This window comes from Heptranchias perlo, chromosome 44 (assembly GCF_035084215.1).
Source record: "Heptranchias perlo isolate sHepPer1 chromosome 44, sHepPer1.hap1, whole genome shotgun sequence".
NCBI classification, from domain to species: domain Eukaryota; kingdom Metazoa; phylum Chordata; class Chondrichthyes; order Hexanchiformes; family Hexanchidae; genus Heptranchias; species Heptranchias perlo.
Genome location: NC_090368.1, coordinates 66,499 through 77,121, shown reverse-complemented (window position 1 = coordinate 77,121; position 10,623 = coordinate 66,499). Strand labels below are relative to the sequence as shown.

Below are 10,623 nucleotides of genomic sequence, written 5' to 3'. Positions count from 1 at the left end.
CCCTCCTCCCATGGTGCAGTGCGGGGGTCTGACCCTCCTCCAATGGTGCAGTGCGGGGTCTGACCCTCCTCCCATGGTGCAGTGCGGGGTCTGTCCCTCCTCCCATGGTGCAGTGCGGAGGTCTGACTCTCCTCCCATGGTGCAGTGCGGGGGTCTGACCTTCCTCCCATGGTGCAATGCGGGGGCGGGGTCTGACCCTCCTCCAATGGTGCAGTGCGGGGTCTGACCCTCCTCCCATGGTGCAGTGCGGGGTCTGTCCCTCCTCCCATGGTGCAGTGCGGGGTCTGACCCTCCTCCCATGGTGCAGTGCGGGGTCTGACCCTCCTCCCATGGTGCAGTGCGGGGGTCTGACCCTCCTCCCATGGTGCAGTGCGGGGGTCTGACCCTCCTCCCATGGTGCAGTGCGGGGTCTGACCCTCCTCCCATGGTGCAGTGCGGGGGGCGATGGCGGATGTCCCGGCCGAGGGTGAGTCGGTCTTGGGCTCCGGCCGCGACCTCCTGTCCGAGGGCCTCCTGGAGCTGCTGAGACCGGCCGTGGGGGAGGTGGATCAGCAGGTGCAGACTGTCAGGTACGGCAGTCCCGGGCCGGCGGGCGGGCGGGGGGTTTCTCGGGTTGGGGAGGCCGAGCTCCAGGCCGGTGCTGATTGACTTTATTCTGTTTATTTTTTAGGGAAAGTCAAGTGGAGCTTCGGGAGCAGATCGAGCACCTGGCCGCGGGTAAGCGCTGGCCGTTCCGGCCGTGACTCAACCAGGAACCGGGGATTATCCCGGGTGCCGGGCCCGGGCCCGGGTGAAGGGGAAATGTTGAGTGTGTTCCTGGTGCCGGCCCCTGGATGGTGTGAGCCTGATCCCAGAGCACTCCTGGTCTGGCCTGTGTTACCTGGTCCCAGGCGGTGTCTATATCCTGGCGGAGGGAGGGAGGGAGGGAGGGAGTTCCAGGCCAGGTTTACTGATCCTAAACACTTTATAATGACCTGCTGGAAAAGACGTGCATTTGGACATCAGCCGAGGACTGAGAGCGGTGCTGCTGACAGTGGGTGACCCAAGTGGACAGTGCTGCATTCCTACTGCTAATCTCTCTTGGGCATAAAATTCACTTTAAAAAAAGCAGTTGATAGATCAATGATTTTCTGCCTTTTTTGGTAGTATTTTTGCAGCCTGTCATGTGTGGTTTGGGTTGTTAATTTATATTTCTGTTCAGAATTGTGCAGGATTAACGAAGACCAGAAAGTGTCACTTGATCTGGATCCATATGTGAAAAAGTTGCTGAATGCGAGGCGCAGGGTGGTGTTAGTCAACAACATTTTACAGAATGCACAGGTGAGAACAGCAACTTACAATGTTGTCTGTATTGTGTGCTTGGACCTTTTACGTTCCAGTAATTCAGACACTGCAGATGTACAGCCCTCTCTTCTATGTACAAATGATTGCCCATCAAACCATTTTAATGTGTTTGTTTTGGGGGAAGTTGGGAATGCTTAACCTGGGTGCCACTTGGAATATTTTCATTTCCACGCAGCCTGTGAGGTACAAGATGGTCTGGGGAGGGCCGAGAGGAAAGCTTACATTTTGTTATTTTAGCCAGAAATACATGATATTTTAACAATACCTTTTGAACTTTTGACAGGAAAGACTGAGACGGCTAAACCACAATGTCGCTAAGGAGACAGCTCGTCGAAAGGCCTTGCTAGAGTCTGGGATACTTCTTCCTGGTTCTCCAAGTAAATGAAGGACTGAACTGAGACAAACTGGTAGAGGGAGAGAGCTGTATGGTCTCTGATAGATTCACTCACGATTGTGGCACTGATGGGTGGGTACTGTCAAACTCAAGGCTAAACTGGAAGGCTTGTGGGGAGAGGAGAGAGAAAAGGTTCACACCTGTCAATGTAGTATCTGGACTGATGCAGCTCTTGCAGTTCCTAATCTCCTCTATGAGTCACTACAACAATTGGATAACTCATCGAAGGCCTCCTTTGGTAGAGTCAGACCTGTGTATCTTCTCAGAGGACCTCCATGTTTGGACAAGGTTGAGTTATGGGGCAATTAGAACCACTGCATCTTGTTCATATGTAAAATCCAGTGTACCATTCTTAAATGGAAACTGTATTTTTGAATAATGTCCATGCATCAGCCAGAATAGAGATTTTAATTGCAGCTTGCATCTCTGCACCTTCCTGCATAGAAAACTGCTCATTAATTTTCAAGTAGATGAGAAATTGTGCCACTCCATCCCTTCCCTAGCAACTGCACTGGCAGAGCTGATCAGGTGCTGATTACAAGCTTTGTTTAAAATGCTTCCAACTACTGATCCAGAAGTAGAATCAGTCTGTGCCCTTCCTGAGAATCATGTCCCTAAAATGCGACACGCTTTCCCACTGGCGCAATTATCCTTATAAAGCACTGAGACCCTTGTTCCCCTCCCCATCTGAACTGATGCTACAAAGCGATGATGCCTTGCAGCCTCTCTAATAGACTCTGACTGACCAAAAGTCACATTTAAAAGGTGACTGCGGACCTGAAAGGACTGGCATCTTTCCCACATGTTCACAAAGGAGCAACACACTAACTTTTTCTCGTGATGCAAAATGTGTCTATTGCACATTATTGCGATGATATGTGGTTCTTTTGGGTTCTTTCTGCACCCCACCTGCCTTTAAATAAATAGTTCCCGGTGTCAGTGACATTGTATATTGAGCCATTTAACAGTTCAGTAGGTACATGTAGGGCCTGAACCTTCAATCCATCTTTACAGAACTGAAAGGTCCAAGGTTCCATCTTGTGCTGAGTTAGAATAGAATTCAAAATTCACCAAATCTTTGCTTACATTTTTCTTGTGGATATCCCAGTCGCAGATCTAATCAGCAGTGAGCGCTTAGCTTTTTGGCAGAGCTTTGAACACTAGTTTAAAAAGAACAATGATTTTTTTATTTACTAGTCTACACTGGAGTTCATATCAAAGTGCAGGAGTACTTTATGTAGTAGCTTACAGAAATAATGTACCTTGATAGAATACTTGTACAGACTGAGTTTCTGTGACCAAGATTTGGAAGTAATCTTGTACATGATCTAATAATTGTAAATAAAGCGTCATAAAAGATATGTAGATTTGCACTGTCATTCTGTAATGTTGGGGCTATTTGGCAAATTTTTTGTATTCCTAGATGGGGTGGAACTTGTCATTTCTTGCTCCCAACATCAAATACTCCCTCTACACTATCCCTTTGAGCACTCTCAGGTAAGGTTAAATATGAGATGGGTGGCACAGGCTAAAACCACTCCTCAACTAGTAGTAAAAGGGCTAGGTTAAATAGATATTGGGGATTAGAGCAAAAGTGATCTTTAAAAATATATACACAAGTGTAGGAGGAATCTTACAGACAAAAATGAGAAATATAAAAGCAATAGAAGGGAACCAGAGAGATTAGGAAAGCTAAGAGTATAAAAAGACTGGCAATTGAAAGGGAAGTAGCTCGGGATTTTACAAGCACATAAGGTGAAAGGATAGTCAAAGAAAAGGAGCCCTTTGTATGTGAGACAGGGAATAGCAGATGTTTTGATAACCATTTTTGCATCAGTTTTTCAGAGGAGGATGAAAGTGAATCTGAGGATGTGGAAAAGGTACTACTGGAAAATATTCAACAGAATATCGTATTAAATGGAACCAAAAGTGCAGCTGGTATACATCGCGGAGTACTGAAGGAGGTTGGGAGGAGACAGAATCGTAGTCTTGGATTGGTTACAGCGCAGGAGGAGTCCATTCGGCCTGTCGAGCCTATGCTGGCTCTTTGTCAAAGCAATCCAGTTAGTCCCATTCCCTTGTGGCCCTGCAAATTTTTTCCCTTCAAGTATTTATCCAATTCCATTTTGAAAGCCACGATTGAATCTGATTCCACCGCCCTTTCAGGCAGCACATTCCAGATCATAACTACTCACTGTTTTGGAATTCTCGACCTCAGAGGGCTGTAGATGCTCAATTGTTGAGTATATTCAAACTTGCATTTATATAGCACCTTTGACTTAGTAAAACATACCAAGATGCTTCACAGGAGCGATTATCAAACAAAATTTGACACCGAGCCACATCATGAGGTATTAGGACAGGTGACCAAAAGCTTGCTCAAAGAGGTGGGTTTTTTGGAGCATCTTAAAGGAGAGAGTGGTAAAGGGGTGGAGAGGTTTAGGGAGGGAATTCCAGAGCTTAGGGCCCAGGCAGCTGAAGGCACGGCCGCCAATGGTGGAGCGATTAAAATCAGGGATGTGCAAGAGGCAAGAATTGGAGGAGCGCGGAGATCTCAGAGGGTTGTAGGGCTGGAGGAGGTTACAAAGATTGGGAGGGGCGAGGCCATGGAGGGATTTGAAAACAAGGATGAGAATTTTAAAATAGAGGTGTTCCCGGACAGGGAGCCAATGTAGGTCGGTGATGGGTGAACGGGACTTGGTGCGAGTTAGGATACGGGCAGCAGAGTTTTGGATGAGCTCAAGTTTATGGAGGGTGGAAGATGGGAGGCCAGCCAGGAGAGCATTGGAATAGTCCAGTCTGGAGGTAACAAAGGCAATGATTGAGGGTTTCAGCAGCAGGTGAGCTGAGGCAGGGGCGGAGACGGGCGATGTTACAGAGGTGGAAGTAGGCGGTCTTGGTGATGGAGCGGATATGTAGTTGGAAGCTCATAGGGTCAAATAGACCCCAAGGTTGCGAACGGTCTGGTTCAGCCCCAGACAGTGGTCAGGGAGAGGGATGGAGTCGGTGGCTAGGGAACGGAGTTTGCAGCGGGGACCAAAGACAATGGCTTCGGTCTTCCCAATACTTAGTTGGAGAAAATTTTTGCTCATCCAGTACTGGATGGTGGACAAGCAATGTGAGAAATAAGAGACAGTGGAGGGTCGAGGGAGGTGGCTGTGTGAGTTAGAGCTGGGTATAGTCAGCATACATGTGGAATCTGACGTGTTTTCAGATGATGTCACCGAGGGGCAGCATGTAGATGAGAAACAGGAGGGGGGGCCAAGGATAGACCCCAGAGGTAACGATGCAGGAGCAGGAAGCCATTGCAGGATATTCGCTGGCTGCGACTGGATAGATAGGAATGGAACCAGACGAGCGCAGTCCCACCCAGCTAGACGCTGGAGGAGAGGCGTTGGAGGAGGATGGTGTGGTCAACCGTGTCAAAGGCTGCAGACAGGTCAAGAAGGATGAGGAGGGATAGTTCACCATCGTCACAGTCACACAGGATGTCATTTGTGACTTTGCTAAGGGCCGTTTCAGTATTGTGGCAGGGGCGGAAACCTGATTAGAGGGATTCAAACATGGGAGGTGCAGGAAAGATGGGCATGGATTTGGGAGGCGACAACACATTCAAGACTGAGGTCGGATAGATTTTTGGACTCTAAGGGAATCAAGGGATATGGGGATCGGGCGGGAAAGTGGAGTTGAGGTAGAAGATGAGCCATGATCTTATTGAATGGCGGAGCAGGTCTACTCCTGTTCCTATTATGTTTTTATGTGTAAAAAAGAAGCACCAAAATAATTTCCAAAAATCTTTGGAATTGGAAATTGTACCTAAGGGCTGGAGGGTGGTAAACGTTAACACCCAGTTCAAAAAAGGGGAAAGGAATAAGGCAGCAAAATTTTGGCCAACTCGTCTCGTCTCCATTCAGGCTGAACTTCTAGAGGCAATAATATAGGATCAAATTAGTGAATATTTAGCAATTTGAAAAGGCAGCATAGATTTGTAAAAGGCAGGTCATGTTTGACTATAGATAAAGGGACCATGGGAGATTTTCAGAAGGTGTTTGATGAGGTAAGTGCTGTGATCCAGCTGGTTCCACTTGACCTCATGTTGCCCAGTGTGGGAAAGGAAACAGGTTGGTTGAGAACACCAGTCAGAGGTGGCAAGTGTCTGAGCTGCAGGAGCAGGTATGGTATCTGACAGCGGCACAGAACACCAGTTCAGGGGTTAGGGAATGGCATGGAGCCAATACTGCTGAGACGTGGCTCACAGGCACCAGGTGCTCATAATGAATCACTGACAGTCTCATCTTCAGATTTTTGCAGGCCCTTGAAACAAGCAACAAAAATCTTATTTCTTTGAATTCTTCACTAACTCAGTTTCTTCATGTGGAGATGCCGGTGATGGACTGGGGTGGACAAATGTAAGGAACCTTACAACACCAGGTTATAGTCCAACAATTTTATTTTAAAATCACAAGCTTTCGGAGATTATCCCCTTCGTCAGGTGAATGAGTGAAAGGTTCTCAAATCGCATATCTTATATTAGGCTGGGACAGCATCACACCAATCAAAAGGTGTCGTTGTTGTTCAAACAGGCCAGTCACGGAGAACAGCACGTCCCAGCACACTGGATATACATTGTGTCAATTACACAGACAGAAAGAAAGAGACCCAAATGGCAGAGAGAGAGAATATTAAAACACATAACTTTTTTTTCCCCCCTTTTCGCTGGTGGGGTTACGTGTAGCATGACATTAACCCAAGATCCCAGTTGAGGCCGTCCTCATGGGTGCGGAACTTGGCTATCAACTTCTGCTCGACGATTTTGCGTTGTCGTGTGTCTCGAAGGCTGCCTTGGAGAACGCTTACCTGAAGATCGGTGGCTGAATGTCCTTGACTGCTAAAGTGTTCCCCGACTGGGAGGGAACCCTCCTGTCTGGCGATTGTTGCGCGGTGTCCGTTCATCCATTGTTGCAGCATCTGCATGGTCTCGCCAATGTACCATGCTCCGGGGCATCCTTTCCTGCAACGTATGAGGTAGACAACGTTGGCCGAGTCACAGGAGTATGAACCATGTACCTGGTGGGTGGTGTCCTCTCGTGTGATGGTGGTATCCGTGTCGATGATCTGGCATGTCTTGCAGAGGTTGCCGTGGCAGGGTTGTGTGGTGTCGTGGACGCTGTTCTCCTGAAAACTGGGTAATTTGCTGCGAACGATGGTCTGTTTGAGGTTGGGTGGCTGTTTGAAGGCGAGTAGTGGAGGCGTGGGGATGGCCTTAGCAAGGTGTTCATCGTCATCGATAACATGTTGAAGGCTGCGGAGAACATGGTGTAGTTTCTCCGCTCCGGGGAAGTACTGAACGACGAAGGGTACTCTGTTGGTTGCGTCCCGTGTTTGTCTTCTGAGGAGGTCTATGCGATTCTTCACTGTGGCCCGTCGCAACTGTCGATCGACAAGTCGAGCGTCATATCCCGTTCTTACGAGGGCATCTTTCAGCCTCTGTAGGTGTCCATCGCGTTCCTCCTTGTCTGAGCAGATCCTGTGTATTCGCAGGGCCTGTCCATAGGGGATGGCCTCTTTGACGTGGTTGGGGTGGAAGCTGGAAAAGTGGAGCATCGTGAGGTTGTCCGTGGGCTTGTGGTACAGTGAGGTGCTGAGGTGCACGTCGAGGGCATCCTGAAACCCATCGTACAGGGAACCCCCAGCTTCTGTCACGACACTACAGACTTCCTACAAAAACTCAGCACCCACGGACCAGTTGAACCAGGAACACTTCTCACCACGATGGACGTCTCGGCACCCTACACCAGTATCCGTAAGGATGACGGCATCGCTGCAACAGCATCAATACTCAACACCAACAACAGCCAATCTCCAGACGCCATCCTACAACTCATCCGCTTCATCCTGGATCACAATGTCTTCAACTTCGATAACCAGTTCTTTACCCAAACACACGGAACAGCCATGGGGACCAAATTCTCACCCCAATACACCAACATTTTCATGCACAAGTTCGAGCACGACTTCTTCACTGCACAGGATCTCCAACCAACGCTATACACCAGATACATCGACGACATTTTCTTTCTATGAACCCACGGCGAAGAATCACTGAAGAGGCTACACGATAACATCAACAAGTTCCATCCCACCATCAAACTCACCATGGACTACTCCTCAGAATCGGTTTCTTTCTTGGACACACAAATCTCCATCAAAGACGGGCACCTCAGCACCTCACTCTACCGCAAGCCCACGGACAACCTCATGATGCTCCACTTTTCCAGCTTCCACCCTAACCACGTCAAAGAGGCCATCCCCTATGGACAGGCCCTACGAATACACAGGATCTGCTCAGACGAGGAGGAACGCGATGGACACCTACAGAAGCTGAAAGACGCCCTCGTAAGAATGGGATATGACGCTCGACTTGTCGATCGACAGTTCCAACGGGCCACAGCGAAGAATCGCATAGACCTCCTCAGAAGACGAACACGGGACGCAACCAACAGAGTACCCTTCGTCGTCCACTACTTCCCCGGAGCGGAGAAACTACACCATGTTCTCCGCAGCCTTCAACATGTTATCGATGACGATGAACACCTTGCTAAGGCCATCCCCACGCCTCCACTACTCGCCTTCAAACAGCCACCCAACCTCAAACAGACCATCGTTCGCAGCAAATTACCCAGTTTTCAGGAGAACAGCGTCCACGACACCACACAACCCTGCCACGGCAACCTCTGCAAGACATGCCAGATCATCGACACGGATACCACCATCACACGAGAGGACACCACCCACCAGGTACATGGTTCATACTCCTGTGACTCGGCCAACGTTGTCTACCTCATACGTTGCAGGAAAGGATGCCCCGGAGCATGGTACATTGGCGAGACCATGCAGACGCTGCAACAATGGATGAACGGACACCGCGCAACAATCGCCAGACAGGAGGGTTCCCTCCCAGTCGGGGAACACTTTAGCAGTCAAGGACATTCAGCCACCGATCTTCGGGTAAGCGTTCTCCAAGGCGGCCTTCGAGACACACGACAACGCAAAATCGTCGAGCAGAAGTTGATAGCCAAGTTCCGCACCCATGAGGACGGCCTCAACCGGGATCTTGGGTTCATGTCACGCTACACGTAACCCCACCAACGAAAAGGGGGAAAAAAAAGTTATGTGTTTTAATATTCTCTCTCTCTCTCTCTGCCATTTGGGTCTCTTTCTTTCTGTCTGTATAATTTGACACATTGTGTATTCAGTGTGCTGGGACGTGCTGTTCTCCGTGACTGGCCTGTTTGAACAACAACGACACCTTTTGATTGGTGTGATGCTGTCCCAGCCTAATATAAGATATGCGATTTGAGAACCTTTCACTCATTCACCTGACGAAGGGGATAATCTCCGAAAGCTTGTGATTTTAAAATAAAATTGTTGGACTATAACCTGGTGTTGTAAGATTCCTTCCATCAGTTTCTTCATGTCTGCAGATTTACAAGCTACTACCCTTTGATGGCTCAGCTCTTAGTTCTTCATTTACTGACCTACTACTTGGGCTTTTCCCTAACTTTATTTTTGGTATATTCAGTGAATTGCAGTTTTCCATATATTGCACACTTGCAAATCTGGTTGTGATCACATTGCTGGTTTGTGGGATCTTGCTGTGCGCAAATTGGCGAACGTTTTTCCTGCATTGCAACCAGTGACCGCACTTTAAAAGTACCTCATTGTGTGCGTGTTTTTGTTTCAGCTTTGGGAATGTGTGAGCGACCTGAGAGGCTGCAACAGGCGGCAGGGGACGGCCTGCCTGACTGGGCCGCGCCCCCCTGGCCAAGGCCGCAGCACTCGGCCACTCCCACCCCAGGCCCCGCAGTTTGGCGGGGTGCACACTCACCCCTGTTACACACCCCACACCCCGCTGCACTCTGACCATGTGCCCGCTCTTCACTCTCCTGTTTTTTTTGGGAAGGCCGCAGACGGTTGCCAGGGGCAACCCGGTCGCTTTTGCTGGAGGCCGCCATTTCCCGTCCGATACCCGGATGAACGACGTGTCTCAGCCAGTGCCCGGATGCTGACGATGACGCGTGATGCAGCTATTTTATTATCGTGCGGCCAGTTCGTGCTAAGCAGCAGAGTGGCGCAGCGGAAGCGTGCTGGGCCCATAACCCAGAGGTCGATGGATCGAAACCATCCTCTGCTAACGTCTTTTATTCCAAAAGTAATTTTAATTTTTAATATTTGCTCATGGTAGGAGTGTCACAGCAGGTACAGCACAGGAAGGCCACCGTGATAGAGCAAAAAATGAGTCCCACTCCCTTGCTCTTTCCCCATAGCCCTGCAAATTTTCCCCTGCAAGTTTTTTTAAATATTCGCTCATGGGATGTGGGCGTCGCTGGCGAGGCCGGCATTTATTGCCCATCCCTAATTGCCCTCGAGAAGGTGGTGGTGAGCCGCCTTCTTGAACCGCTGCAGTCCGTGCGGTGAAGGTTCTCCCACAGTGCTGTTAGGAAGAGAGTTCCAGAATTTTGACCCAGCAACGATGAAGGAACGAGATGGTGTGTGACTTGGAGGGGAACGTGCAGATGGTGTTGTTCCCATGTACCTGCTGCTCTTAGGAACATAGGAACAGGAGTTGGCCATTCAGCCCCTCGTGCCTGCTCCGCCATTTGATAAGATCATGGCTGATCTGTGATCGAGCTCCATATACCTGCCTTTGGCCCATATCCCTTAATACCTTTGGTTGCCAAAAAGCTATCTATCTCAGATTTAAATTTAGCAATTGAGCTAGTATCAATTGCCGTTTGCGGAAGAGAGTTCCAAACTTCTACCACCCTTTGTGTGTAGAAATATTTTCTAATCTCACTCCTGAAAGGCCTGGCTCTAATTTTTAG

The 10,623-nt window shown here is 49.0% G+C and overlaps 1 protein-coding gene and 1 non-coding gene across 2 annotated transcripts; both read left to right on the top strand.

Annotated features, from left to right (window-relative positions):
* Positions 1-390: 390 nt before the first annotated feature.
* snapin (SNAP associated protein) lies at positions 391-3,099 on the top strand. Its single transcript, XM_067976094.1, has 4 exons — positions 391-569; positions 671-717; positions 1,202-1,320; positions 1,628-3,099. Exons 1-4 carry the CDS (start codon positions 445-447, stop codon positions 1,727-1,729), a joined length of 393 nt encoding a protein of 130 aa, XP_067832195.1. The 5' UTR covers positions 391-444; the 3' UTR covers positions 1,730-3,099.
* A 6,761-nt stretch (positions 3,100-9,860) lies between these two features.
* Positions 9,861-9,932, top strand: trnam-cau (transfer RNA methionine (anticodon CAU)). The gene has a single exon. It is a non-coding gene; the product is annotated as a tRNA-Met (tRNA).
* Positions 9,933-10,623: the final 691 nt, after the last annotated feature.

What these genes read in the sequence shown, in the direction of transcription:
- snapin (XM_067976094.1), top strand. Translation starts at nt 445, where the DNA reads ATGGCGGATGTCCCGGCCGAGGGTGAGTCGGTCTTGGGCTCCGGCCGC. An exon ending in CAGCAGGTGCAGACTGTCAG is followed by an intron (nt 570 to 670) that starts GTACGGCAGTCC and finishes TTTATTTTTTAG; the next exon opens with GGAAAGTCAAGTGGAGCTTC. An exon ending in GATCGAGCACCTGGCCGCGG is followed by an intron (nt 718 to 1,201) that starts GTAAGCGCTGGC and finishes ATTTCTGTTCAG; the next exon opens with AATTGTGCAGGATTAACGAA.